The 14446-nt window shown below is 37.3% G+C and overlaps 1 protein-coding gene across 1 annotated transcript in view; it reads right to left on the bottom strand.

The window, feature by feature from the left end:
- Positions 1-14446, bottom strand: part of FOCAD (focadhesin) — a 282029-nt gene that overhangs the window by 153903 nt on the left and 113680 nt on the right. The window contains exons 12-15 of the mRNA XM_044920455.1: positions 8917-9021; positions 8427-8528; positions 7775-7905; positions 5769-5895 (exon numbers count right to left, since the gene is read on the bottom strand). Of these exons, the coding sequence (XP_044776390.1) occupies positions 5769-5895; positions 7775-7905; positions 8427-8528; positions 8917-9021 (465 nt within the window). The remainder of the gene's footprint in view (positions 1-5768; positions 5896-7774; positions 7906-8426; positions 8529-8916; positions 9022-14446) is intronic.

The following is a 14446-nucleotide window of genomic DNA, read 5'->3' as shown; positions in this document are numbered from 1 at the left end:
AGTGTTGCTAAGGATGAGGAGAAATTAAAATCTTCATACACTGCTGGTGGGAATGCAAAATGGTGCAGCCACTTTGGAAAACAGTCTGGCCATTTCTTAAATGGTTAAACACAGAGTAAGCATGTGACCCAGCAATTCCATTCCTAGGTGTATACCTCCCCCAAATGAAAACATATGTCTATGCCAAAATCTGTACACAAATGTTCATAGCAGCATTATTCACAATAGACAAAAAAAAGGGGAAAAATCCAAAAGTTCATTAACTGCTAAATGGATAAAATGTAGAATTACCATATAGAATATGATCTGACCGTAAAAAGAAATGAAGTACTGATACATGATACAACATTGATGAACCCTGAAAACATGTTAAGTAAAAGAAGCCAGTCACAAAAAAACAATATACTGTATGATTCCATTTATATAAACTGTCCAGAATAGGCAAATCCATAGAGACAGAAGGGAGATTCATGGTTGCCTAGAGCCTACAGCTAGGGCAAATGTGAGGGGTTGGGGGGTGATAACTAAAGGGTACAAGGTTTTTTGGTGGAGGTGGTAAAATTTTCTAAAATTGATTATGGTGATGGCTGCAGAACTCTGAAAATATACTAAAATCCATCAAATTGTCAACACTTAAACAGATGAAAGGAATAGTATGTGATTTATAGCTTAATAAAACTTTTTTTTAAGAGAATATTGTTTCTCAGAGACATAACTTTATATTAAGTCAAAAAGAAATGGGGCACCTGGGTGGTGCAGTCGGTTAAGCGACCCACTCTTCATTTCAGTTCAGGTCATGATCTTAGGGTTGTGAGATCAAACCCTGAATAGGGCTCTGTTCTCAGCGTGGAGTCTGCTTAAGATTTTCTCTCTCTCCCTCTCCCTCTGCTCCCTCTCCCACTTATATGCACAAGCTTTCTTTCTCTCTCAAATAAATAAATCTTTTTTAAAAAAGAAGAAAATTAAGGATTATGGGGATGGAATGGGGCAAAAAGTGTTCAGATGAGATGAGAAAGCTGAATGGAAAAAATATGGAAAAGATAATGCATGAATATTAATTTTCCTTTGAAAATGGCAAACCCTCTGCTTAAAGCCAAAGAAATGTACTTCTTTCAATGCTCATATTTTTCAAAGGAAGGAAGCCTCAAAATAACAAAAGAAAATCAGACTTGGAGAGAGTCTTGGATCTACTTTACTTCTCTTTCATTTATGAGTCATGTGATCTTGGAAAGTTACTTAAATTGCCAGAGCCACTGTTTCTTCAGTATAAAATGAATCCCCATTATCACAAAATGTCCAAATTCATATTAGGTACCCCAGAAATATTAGCTGTAACTTGTAAAAAGTAGTTCAGCCATTAAAAAGAAAAAAAAAAAAAGTGTGAAGTCCTAAATCAATATACCAATAGTGTTAAAGAAAGAATAAGTTTCTTTTCCAGTTCCAAAATGGAAACTACATAATTGTCTTTACGGTTAACGAAGATTCCTAGAAGTTCCCCTTATGTGTTTTGTTTAGTAAAGCAGCGTAGAAGAAACCCACATTGGAAACACAATCTTCACCTTCATAGAGTTGGCCTTGACATGGAATCCATCTTTTCAATCTCTCATTGGAGACCATGATAAATGATTGAGGAGGAGGAACTGCAGGCTTAATCTGACCTTCCAGGAAAATTAATTTCATAATTGTGATTCTAAAACTGAGGAGTCCAGTGTCGACCTTAAGAAAAAGAGCTCTACTTACTATACAAAAGGCAAGGATGGGAAGGCCCAGCGAAATCCAATTGGGAATGGTTTTCCAAATGAGGCATTTTCTAAAAGATAGGGTTATTCAATTTTACTCTTTTCCTTATTGGTTATTAAAGTTTCATTGTTTTCAGCTTTCTGTATTCTTAATTATATTTGACAGTCAAGGATCTAAAAAGCAGTGGATAGACAAATTACTACCAAATGCTACTGGGAAATAGATTTATAACTATGCTGAATATTTTCATTCTTGAAACTCTTGGCAACCATCAATTGCTTCACACATGATATCAATTAGAAGACAATAAACGGCCTCAAAGAATGCATGCTGGCAAAAAAAAAAAAAAAAAGATTAGCCCAAAATTAGTAAATGTGTCCTGGCAAGAGCCACCAAATTGAGTGTATTTTGCAACTTCAACACACCTCACAGGACATAATGGCAGCAGCTTCACAAATAATGAACACATACAAAAAAAGCTTGGAATGGCTTAAACAAAACACAAAGATCAATTACCACCGTCAAGGTTCATCAAGGGGAAATAGATTATTTCTACTTATTTAAGCGAACATAAAGCTATTTATTACAAAACATTTTTTAAAAAGAGTATTTCGATTGCCAAAATCAACTGTGATGCAGTCAGTTTCAACAAATTCCACAACTCAGAAAAAAAAAAATTATTCCACAACTCAGGACACTTGTACTATCTATAAGGAAAAGACAGTAAATAACTATGTACCTCTGGTAAGGGTCAATAAAATAGTGAGTTTATCCTCTAAGACAAGAAAGGTGAAAAATAAGGGATAAGAAAATAAGCATTCTCTATAAAAAATGAAGTTAAGTGATTGCCAGTATTGCTTTATGATTTATTAGTACTGATCTTAATACAAAAAGGATTTGAAAAGGCTACACCTATTTGTTCAAAAGACAAGGTGGATTTATTTCATTTGCAATCTGTCAGCTGAAGTTCTTTAAAAAGTGAATTTTTTAAAGGTTTTATTTATTTATTTACTTATTTATTTGAGAGAGAGAGAGAGTGTGCACACAAGCGGGGCAGGGGAGGAGCAGAGGGAGAGGGTCAAGCAGACTCCACGCTGAGCGCAGAGCCCAACACAGGACTTGATCTCACAACCCTGAGATCAGGACCTGAGCCGAAACCAAGAGTCACACGCTCAACCGACTGAGCCACCCAGGCGCCCCTTAAAAGTGAAATTTTGATAAAAACACCATATGGGATTTGGATTTCGTAACACAAAAGGAAACACAACGGGGAGGAAGGAAACACAATGGAAAAGAGAAATGCCTTTAACCAAGCAGAAGAAGGAGTATTAAGGTATGAAAATAAGACACAGGCCTCATTGAATAAAATACCTAGACATGATGTCTCAATTCCTCTACAAGAGAATGGAATGCAAGAAGCAAAGTGGCTGCTGTGGGTGGAACATTTGTGTCCCCTCCAAAATTTGTATATTGAAATCGTAATTCTCAAGGGGGTAGTTTTTAGGAGCTGGGATCTTTGGGGGATGACCTGGTTATGAGGGCAGAGCCTTCATGACTGGGACTGGTGACCACATAAAGAGTCTCCAGAGAGCTCTCCTGCCCCTGCAGCTATGTGAGGTTAAAGCTGTCTATAAAGATGGCCATCTAGGAACCAAGAGGGAGGCCCTCAGCAGACACTGAATATACCAGCACCTTGAGCTCAAACTTACCAACCTCCAGACCATGAGAAATAAATGTTTGTTAATGAGCTACCCAGTTTACGTTATGTTGTAATACAGCAGCCTGAATGGATTTCGATCCTATTTAGTAAAATCCTCTGGGCAGTAGTTTGGATTAGGGGAATAGACTTCAACGATCCTAAATTGTCTCCTTTAAAAGTATTGAAAGAAGTAACAAGAGCTTCCGCATTGGAAGGATAGGGTACCATCTGTAGGAAGAAATGAAGTCACTGTCCTGTATTATGTGAGCTTTCAGGAAAAGACTAAAAACAAAAAACTACTTAGAACCTCCTTAATGGCACTCACTATATCCAACTGTGTACCAGTTTTTCAGGAGCAAACTCAACATTTAAAGAGCACCTATGTGGGCAGACATTATGCTAGGTTTCTTTTATTTTTTGAGTAATCTTTTATCTTCATTTAAAGAACTAGAAGCTCAGAGGTTAAGTAAACTAACCAAAGGACAGGAAGCCAATAACTGGTATATACCAGGTACAGTCCCACCATTGCCCCAAAACAAAGACGCTTCCTGCCACATCCGGTACATTTTTCGTATCTCCAGTACTAACTACAGTTAATGATATCCTAGAGAAAATGGAATGAGAAAAATCAGCACCACACGCTGAGCATTTCTTAAGAGTTAATAAGGATCTACAAACAACAGAGCCGTGTAGTAACAGCAGAGGATGAGTGGAAAACACAATGGAATTATAGACACAGTAAGACAAAATTACCATTTGTTAGAGGGAAAAAGTTAATTTTGGAAAGGACTTGATTCCTGTTCGGAAAAAATAATGAAAAGGAAATACTCCAAAATGGTAACACTGATCACCATTTGGAGGTGAAAGTATAGAATTCTCTCTTCTCTCAAAGCTTCTATTAAAAACTCACTTCAGGGGCGCCTGGGTGGCTCAGTCGGTTAAGTGGCTGCCTTCGGCTCAGGTCATGATCCCAGGGTCCCGGGATCGAGTCCCGCATCAGGCTCCCTGCTCTGCGGGGAGCCTGCTTCTCCCTCTCCCTCTGCCTGCTTCTCTGCCTACTTGTGTTCTCTATCTCTCTGTCAAATAAATAAATAAAATCTTTAAAAAAAAATTAAAAAAAAAAAACTCATTTCAAATAAATAAATAAATAAAATCTTTAAAAATAAATAAAAATAAAAACTCATTTCAAAATGAGGTTTAGAATTATTTACCATGAAAGCAAGATCATTATTAAAGTGACACTTCCCAATTCCAGATGACTAATTGAAGCAATAAAAACCAAAAGTCCTTGGTTTTGAGTAGTTGACCCCTGCTGTAACAGCGCTCTGCTATGAAATCCAAACAGCTTTGTCCATCACTGGGCCCATGGTCTACAAGCTGTCCTCAGCATACATTGGTTCCTAAACAGTGATGATGCTCACTCTCTAAAATAAGTGTCTACCCAAAAGAACAGTAGTTTAGTCTCCTACCAAGATCCTGAGTAAACCTCCCTCGAAGGTCTATTTTCCTCATCTATAAAATGGTGTTATAATCCTCATATTGCAGAATTAATGAGGAGCATAAATGGAAAGTACCTAGCACAAGAACATATAAATACAAGTAGAGTCCCACTGCCAATGATGTATTATTATATCATTATATTCCTTATCATATCAACCGTAATTGCCAACGCTAAGAGATTTCCACTTAGTCTCCTTCACTAAAAGACTCCAATTGTCTAAGTATGTCTCACTGTGTCAAAAACTTTGGTTAGGTTGATCAGTGATCTTTGACATAATTATCCCATTTCTCCAAGATGGTTAAGATTCTCTCTGCTGTGTTGTCACGTGGGGAGCAGCCTCAAGTTCAGAAAATGTTTAGAGGTGCAAGTCTAACATCAATCCATCCTACCCAAACTGATCACTAAGAGCCAACAATAATTTTTGCTGGTTATTAAACTGCCACAGGTGTATGCCAATCTCTTCTCTTCCTCTGCTTCTACAGTGTGCTAATCACAAACCTAATGAGCAGATTTATTCAAGAGATCTCCTAGGAGCATAACTTTCCCATCTCTGTTAACAAAAAAATAAATAAAAATAAAAATAAGAACAAGGGAAAACATAGAGTGGTTGTCTTTAGCCTCTAGACAATGTCCGCAGGACCAGATGTTTCTAGACTCCCCTCTAGAAAGAATGTGGCAAGTAGGTCTTGCTTTGCTTCCCAAATAAAAACCTCTGGGAATGAATACTCAAACACTCAATTAAATGCATCTAAACTTACATCCTTGTAACTACTATGGCTTGGACAATATTTTCTTCAAAATGATCCAAAACAATGTTAAAAAGCCTACCTCCGCTTGGCAGAGCGCGTGAAGACCTTGGAGGACCAAGGCTGCCGGAGTGGCTTGATCAGGTTTGGTGCATTCATTCAACACCTGGGAAGCGGCTGCCAACATATCCGCTCCATGCTGGTAGGGCCTACAAGAAACGATAGTTTAGAAACAAGATTAAAGCCAAAGAGCACACTCCCCCTCCCAGGACTTCTGCCTGAACAAACAGCATTAGTGCTTTTCTTTACCCTTATGTCCATTAAATGTTGACCCTCAAATACTAACATATGTTTTCTGCCAAGATTTGCCTCATCGTCGTTCCTGCTGTAACATAAGGCTCATTGTTGATAAAGAAATATTATCCAAGCAAGAGGGCACTTGCTAACAAGTTTTCTTCTCCCTAAACTGTAAATCCTATGGCCTGAATTGACAAAAATTCAAGTCTATAATAATGGTGAGAAGAACTGACTTACCTCATTGAGATTATCAGTAAAGATAGAGCTATTCCTGCCTGCCGGGTGCTCTGGTATCAGCCACTGACTACAAAGGCAGGGACTGGAGATGAGAAGATAATTTATTACAGCAGTGATACGCAGGTGGTTACACCTATCACAATAATGATGCCGATGATGATGATAAAAGTAATGACATGAATTATAACTGACTAAACACCCATCTCATGCCAGGCACTACACTGGATTCACTCACTCCTCCTCCTCCCCTTCCTCCCCTCTCTATTCCACATGCAGTGTGCTATCCCCAGAATGATATTAACTTCTCAAAGAAATGCTCAGGTCCATCCTTGGCTTTCCTTGTCACCGCTGAGTGATATAATGGTTTTCTCGAACAAACTACCAGCTGATGAAATCGCCTGGTTGGATTCTACTGTTTCACTGTCAGACAAACAGTAATCATTTTCCAAAACTGGAAAATTTTGGCAGACCTTGAGGTGGAATACTGAATAGGTTATCAACAGACGCTGACCTGCTCTGATATTTAACCTCTCCTGAAGCTGAGCTTTAAGTGTGAAAATCAAAATGTTGGCTAATAGTCCTTCATCTCTAAAATGTTTTCCATTCCAGTAGCTCCAGAGAATCCACACTCCCAAGTCTTAGGTTTCATGTGTGTGACTTGTAGAGTGAGGTTATGCTGGTGTTGCCAAAGGCTGAAGCTTAGAAAAGAGGCAGAACTGCTGAGGTTTAGATACATCCTGATCCCAGACTTGAAACAAGAATCATCCACGTTACCGGCTTTAGGATTAATCCCTAAACTACAACAGCAGAGTCACCTCCCTAATACTTTCATGTCTTCCTCAACTCTAGGGCATACATGGGGATTCAAGATCAGGCCTTCCTTGTAATAATTCCTAGTAATAAATTCCAGGCAATGAATCACAAATGAGATCTTCCCTATTCAAACCCTTTATAACAATTAGACATAACATAGGGAAAATATAGAAAAAACAGCGGACTACAGGGACAGCTGGGTGGCCTAGTCGGTTAAGCGTCTGCCTTCAGCTCAGGTCATGATCTCAGGGTCCTGGGATCGAGTCCCACATCAGGCTCCCAGCTCAGCAGGGAGCCTGCTTCTCCCTCTGCCTGTGCTCTCTCTCACTCTGACAAAAAAATAAATAAATAAAATCTTAAAAAACAAAAAACAAAAAACAGTTGACTATAGCCCACTGCTTAGGTTTCAGAGATTTGTATACAAAAAAAAAAAAAAAAGAAAGAAAAGAAAACATAGCATCACATTTTTTATTATAATAATAAATTATTATCCAGAAGAGGATACAAATGTCCTATAAACTAGATACAAGGCTAGATCTGAAATATAAAGGACATGCTTGCTTCTCAAAGTTATTATCCAATCATACTAAGTTCTACTATCAGAAAACTGGAACTGAAAATTAATTTATTCTTACTCAAATATCCTCTGCCTATCATTCCTAGTCTCTTGCTTGCAATAAAAAAATTAAAAGCAAAAGAATGCGTCATGATATCCATTCCCAAGGATTAAGCGCATCTTACCTTTGCTTACATATGTCTCTGATTGATGCTGCTTTGGCGATGAGTTTTTCCCACTGGACTTCCCTGCCCACAGACAGAGAAGGTACATCGGACGTGGCCATGAGACGCTGCAGTTCAGGGTAGACACGATCCTAAGAAGGCAATTTCATAAAAAAGGTAATTTCCCAACTTGAGTTGAATAATCATTTTACATAGCATTTTTACCTCCAAATCCCACATTTGCATTGCTAATTATAATGCATTTCTTCTAATCAGCAGAGAAGAATGCTTTTGTGATTGCTAGGGATTTTCTTATAGACCCATTTCTGTTCATTTCGTAAGACAAGAAAAAGGTGGCTGAATCTCACCCTAATTACAAAGGCTCTAATCACATGTAATCATATTTCTATTACTTTCTCCATGCAGATGGAAATATAAATTTCAGAATTAACAAGATAAGTTTTTTTTTTCTATTCTCAGTTTCTCTTTGAGAGTCAATCACAACCGACTGCATTACAGATCAAAAGCATCACGCCAAACCAAAATTTCTGAATGCAATCACTGATGCCACGCCTTAACACTACTGTATCAGAGCACTGTCACACACCTGACAAAACTAATCTGCTCTGGTGAAAGGAACATGTTTAATACACAAGTTTATCTCTAAGCTTACCTGCTTTTCCCACAAAGATGTCAACAAGCGCAGAGTGACAGCTCTTAGTTGTGGAGTGGTTCCAAGAAGCTGGATCACTCGCAGAATCTGTCCTATACACACCTAGAAAATATTGAAGAAATTTTGGCTTCACAAATATAAATGTAGGTAATCCCAAGGTGACCAAAAGAATGTGAAAATCCCTTATTATAGAATAAAGACCGAAATGGAAGCTAACGACAATAAGACCCACCTTCTCAGAGGTGGCGGATAGTTTGGGGGAGGGGCTAGCTAGCGAACCTGGGGGTGTAAGACCTAATCTCAGAAAACAGCCAATGGGAAAATTTGGCTATTAAATGATTTCAAAGAATTAATTCTTAAATACCATAATAAATACTTCTGGCCCAACAAGGGAAGTAGCAGTCATAGCAAAATTAAGGGCTCAAAATTCAATGTACTATGCATGCCTCACTCTCTTTTTGTCCCCAAGCAAACTGGTTAATATACAAACCTTGTGAACACCAAGTGTAGGTAAAGTATACAAGATGTCATTATATAACACGGGTTCCAGTGGTCTTCCCAATTTGAACATTAAAACTGGAATCAGATTTGGTACCTAAAATGAATGTAAAGAATGTATTTATTATGCCTCCTAAAGGAAATTGATCTCTAATGCAATCATTATTTTGTTTTTCTTCAAAATAACAGGAATATATATATAACTTTGAAGACGTAAAAAAATGTTAGCTATTTGTTGTCAGTGGTAATTTCATAGTACCACTAATATTCTATCTCTTTTATAATGACCTGCCAAATACCAATCAAAAATGTTTTTCTTAAATATATCCTGCCCCAAAGAAGTTTACAGTTCTAATGAGAAGCTAAAACGTAGAATATATAAACAACAAAGTAACTGTAGAGTGAAATGTGTTATTCCAATATGAAATACATAAAATTAGTCATACTGTAAGGGGGTGGTTAATGGACAAAAATTTCTCTGCAGGTGTTCATTTCAATCCCTATGCATAACACAATAAAAAGAGAAGCACAATTCATTTGTGGATCAAAAAACGTAATACTGTTAAGACAGTAATATTTTCCAAATAGATCTACAGATTCAACACAATCCCATCAAAATCCTAGCTGGCTTATTTGCCAAAATTGAAAAATTGATTCTAAAACTCATGTGGAAAGCGAGGAATCCCAAATTGCCAAAACGATCTTGAAAAAGAAAAAAGTTGGGGCGCCTGGGTGGCTCAGTCGTTAAGCGTGTGCCTTCGGCTCAGGTCATGATCCCAGGGTCCTGGGATCGAGCCCCGCGTCGGGCTCCCTGCTCTGCGGGAAGCCTGCTTCTCCCTCTCCTGCTTCTCCCTCTCCCACTCCCCCTGCTTGTGTTCCCTCTCTTACTGTGTCTCTCTCTGTCAAATAAATAAATAAAAATCTTTAAAAAAAAGAAAAAGAAAAAAGTTTGAGACTCAAACTTCTCAGTTTCAAAACTTACTTCAAAGCTACAGTAATCCAACAAGGGTGGCACTGGCATAACAACAAGACATATAGATAAATGAAACAGAACTCAGAGTCTAGGAGTAAATCCTTACATTCATGTTCTGTTGATTTTTGATAAATATGCCAGGAAAATACAATGGAGGAAGAAGAGCCTTTTTGAAAAATGGTGGATTTCAACAATTAGATATCCACATACAAAAGAATGAATTTGGGTCCGTTTCTCACACAACACATAAAAATTAACTCAAAATAAATTTTTAGACCTAAATGTCAGGGCTAACACTATCAAACTCTTAAAGAAAATATAATAGTAAATCTCTGTGACCTTAGACTAGGCAAAGCCTTCTTAGATATGACACCAAAAGCAAGTACAACTAAAGAAAAAAAATAGATTTCATCAAATTAAAAGTATTTGTCCTTCAAAGGACACTAGAAAGAAAATGAAAGACAACCCACGGAATGTGGGAAAATTTTTTACAAATCATCTATCTAATAGGGGATTTGTACCCAGAATATATAAAGAATTCTTATAATTCAATAATGAAAGGACAAATAACCCAATTCTAAAAGAGCAAAGGATCCAAAGAAGATAAAGAAATGTTTAGGGCGCCTGGGTGGCTCGATGGTTAAGCGTCTGCCTTCGGCTCAGGTCATGATCCCAGGGTCCTGGGATCGAGTCCCGCATCGGGCTCCCTGCTCAGCAGGGAGCCTGCTTCTCCCTCTGCCTCTCTCTGTCTGTCTCTTGTGAATAAATAAAATCTAAAAAAAAAAAAAAGAAATGTTTAAATAAAGACCGGGATATTCAACCATCATCAGCCATGACATAATTGCAAATCAAAAGCAGAATGACATACCACTTAACATCCAATAGGATCTATAATAAAAAAAAAGAAAGAAAAAAAAAAGATAGACAATAGCAAGTGTTGGCAGGATGTGGAGAATCTGAAACCATCATCCTCTCCTGGTAGGAATATAAAATGGTGCAGCCCCTTCAGAAAACAGTCTGGCAGTTTATCAAATGTTTAAACCGAATTACCATATGATCTAGCAATTCTACTTCTAGGTATCTACCCAAGAGAAATGAAAACATATCCACACAAAAAAACTCCTACATGAATGTTCAGAGCCACATAATTCACAATAGCCAAATAGCAGAAACAACCCAAGTGTCCATCAACTGATGAACTGATAAATAAAATGTAGTATAGCCATACCATGGAAATATTGTTCAGCCATAAAAAGGGAAAGGAACCTCGCAAACATCATGTCAAGTGAAAGAAGCCAGTAACAAAAGACCACATATTATATGATTCCATTTACATGAAATGTCCAGAATAGGTAAATCTCAAGAGTAATTGCTTAAGTAATTGGAAAGTAATTGCTTAAGATTGGAAAGGTGTAGAGGACAATGGGGAGTGACTGCTAATGGATACAAGGCTTCTTGAGGGGATAATGAAAACGTTCTCAAATTATTTGTAATTACATTTGCACAGCTCTGTGAATATACTAAAAGTCACTGAATTGTACACTTTGGATGAATTATATAGCATATAGAGAGCATAGAGCATGTGAATTATATCTTCATAAAGCTATTTTTATAAAAATTCAATTCAAAATCTGTGAAGCTATGAGAAATTACTATGAGCCTATTGACAGCACAATGTAGCACCAAAAAAATTCTATTTTCCTCCCAGCACATTTCACACTTTTTTTATCTAGAATGTTAAATTTCCTCTATCTGCTGTAATCTTAGAAAGCCTGTTCCTTCTAAGCTTAGGAGGACATCTACTTTAATCTACTTTCAAGAAGGGAGAAAAATCCTTAATTTACTTTCAAGAAGGGAGAAAAATCCTCTACTAACCTACTAACCAAAAAGTAACAGTTAAGCATTAATTCATTAATGAGCCTGACCATAACATACCATGGCAGCATTTGGAGCTACGCATGTAATGGCTAGATTCACAACACTCAGCCAGAATTGATGTTTTTAACAAGTGCTGAGGCTCTATTAGAACACAAGTTCCATCACCCTACCTTGAGCAAATGAAGGGAGACAAATTTTTGAATTGGCTTCTTATTCCCCATTTTAATTAAAAACAAAAGGTTATCTTAGATTGCATTGCCCAAGTTTCAATTACCCCTTCTGGTAAGATTTCTACTAAGACACTTTGACAGATTCTTAGTTCTGGGAAGGCAATCAGTACATTTACTGACATTTTATAAAATAGTGTATTTAGCTTCTAAACAACTGTTTTAATTATATTGTCAGAAAAGAAATAAAGTACTCTATGTTGAAGAATACAGTTTGGTTTTTCTTTCTTTATTTATTTTTTTAACGAGCCTCAGACTTAAAGAAGTATGTATGGGTGTTTATTTTTTCCTGGTGAGTTCATAAATGAAAAAACGTAAGTGGGAAAATTTTACTGTAAATAATCTTAAACTTAATACAGTTCAAAGGCTATTATACCCCAAATTAAATCATCAAAAGTCAATGGGAAAAAACAAAATAGGTGTTATTTCATTAGGAAAACAACAGTCCATACTTTATGCAAAAAATATTTTCCATATGTATATATTTGTATCTGTGTTTTCCTAATGAAATGACATACGTGAATTGATTGATTTACTTGAGAGGTAATTATGAGCTCTTGATTCCTCTGCTCTAAGATTTTATTTATTTATTTGAAAGACTGAGAGAGAGAGAGAGCAATCATGAGCAGGGGAGATGGGTAGAGGCAGAAGCAGACTCGCCTCTGAGCAGGGAGCCCAATGTGGGACTCGATCCCAGGACCCTATGATCATGACCTGAGCCGAAGGCAGATGCTTAACTGACTGAGCCACTCAAATACCCAATTACTCTACTCTTGAGCATTCCACTGTGAAGCAGAAAAAAAGAATGACTTCTCCGACTTTAAATTTAAAATAAGGGCGCCTGGGTGGCTCAGTTGGTTAAGCGACTGCCTTCGGCTCAGGTCATGATCCTGGAGTCCCGGGATCGAGTCCCGCATCGGGCTCCCTGCTCAGCAGGGGGTCTGCTTCGTCCTCTGACCCTATCCCCTCTCATGTGTTCTCTCTCTCTCAAATAAATAAATAAAATCTTTAAAAAAAAAAATTAAAATAAGCTAGAAAGCATGATCTTTTGGTTTCAGAAAATTCTATGCTTTTGCTTCCCTCCTTCAGAATTCAAGTCAATGATAAACAACTGATTTAGAACGATGGGAGGGGTGCCTGGGTGGTTCAGTTGGCTAAGCAACCAAATCCAGATTTTGGCTTAGGCAATGATCTCAGGGCTGTGAGATCAAGCCCTGCATCGGGCTCCCTGGTGGGCATGGAGCCTGCTTAAGATTCTCTCTCTCTCCCTCTTCCTCTTAAAAAAAAAAAAAAAAAAGGTTTAGTTTAGAATGATGGGATTATTAAGGAGCCCCCATAAGACTATTAGCAGATTCCTCAGCAGAAATTTTATAGGTCAGAAGGGGGAATGCTAGATAACATAATCAAAGTGCTGAAAGAAAATTTAAAAAAAGAGAGAGACAACCAGGAATACTATATCCAGCAAAACTTTCCTTCAAAATGAAAGAGAAATACTTTCTCAAATAAACAAAAGCTGAAGGAGTTCACCCATCAGACCTGCCTTTCAAGAAATGTGAAGGGAAATCCCTCAGGTTGAAATTAAAGGATATTAGCAACACAAAAGCATATCAAAGTATAAATCTCAGTGAGAAAGGTATAATACAGAGAACACAGAATACTGTACTACTGTAATAACAGTACATAAATCACCTTAAATTCTGGTATGGGAGTTAGAAGGCAAATGTATAAATGATGATAACTATAAAAATATGTTAATGGTACAAAATATAAAAAGAATGTGATTTGTGACAACAATAACAAAGTGCGGGGAGAATAAAAAAGAGCTTCTGTATGCAACAGAAGTTAAGCTGTTAACAACTTATAATACACTGTTATAGCTATAAGATGTTTTCTATAAGCCCCATGGTAACCACAAACAAAATACTTATAGAAGACACACAAAAGATAAGGAGTAAGGAATCAAAGCATGTCACCACAAAAAAAAAAAAAGAAGAAGAATCAATGAAACACAAAGTAAGATAGCAACAGAGGAAATGAGGGACAAAAAGCTCTAAGACCAGGGTGCTTAGGTGGCTGTCAGTTAAGTGTCCAATTCTTGGTTTCAGCTCAGGTCATGATCTCAGAATCCTGAGATCAAGCCGGGCATCGGGCTCCCTGCTCAGCAGGGAGTCTACTTAAAGATTCTCTCCTCTGCCTCTCCCCCAACTTGCTCCCTCTCTCTCTCTCAAAAATAAATGAATACATCTTTAAAAAAAAAAAAAAGCTGTAAGAACGGACAGAAAATAATGAACAAAATGGCAATATTAAAGCCCTCTCTGTTTGTGATTACTTTAAATGTAAATGGGATAAACTCCCACATCAAAATATAGAGTGACTGACAGAATAAAAACCAAGATACAAATATTTGCTGACTACAAAAGATTTACTTCACATTTAAGGACACA

This window comes from Neomonachus schauinslandi, chromosome 13, assembly GCF_002201575.2.
Source record: "Neomonachus schauinslandi chromosome 13, ASM220157v2, whole genome shotgun sequence".
Classification (NCBI taxonomy): Eukaryota; Metazoa; Chordata; class Mammalia; order Carnivora; family Phocidae; genus Neomonachus; species Neomonachus schauinslandi.
Note: the sequence above shows the minus strand (reverse complement) of the source record. Positions and strands in the feature narration are given on the sequence as shown.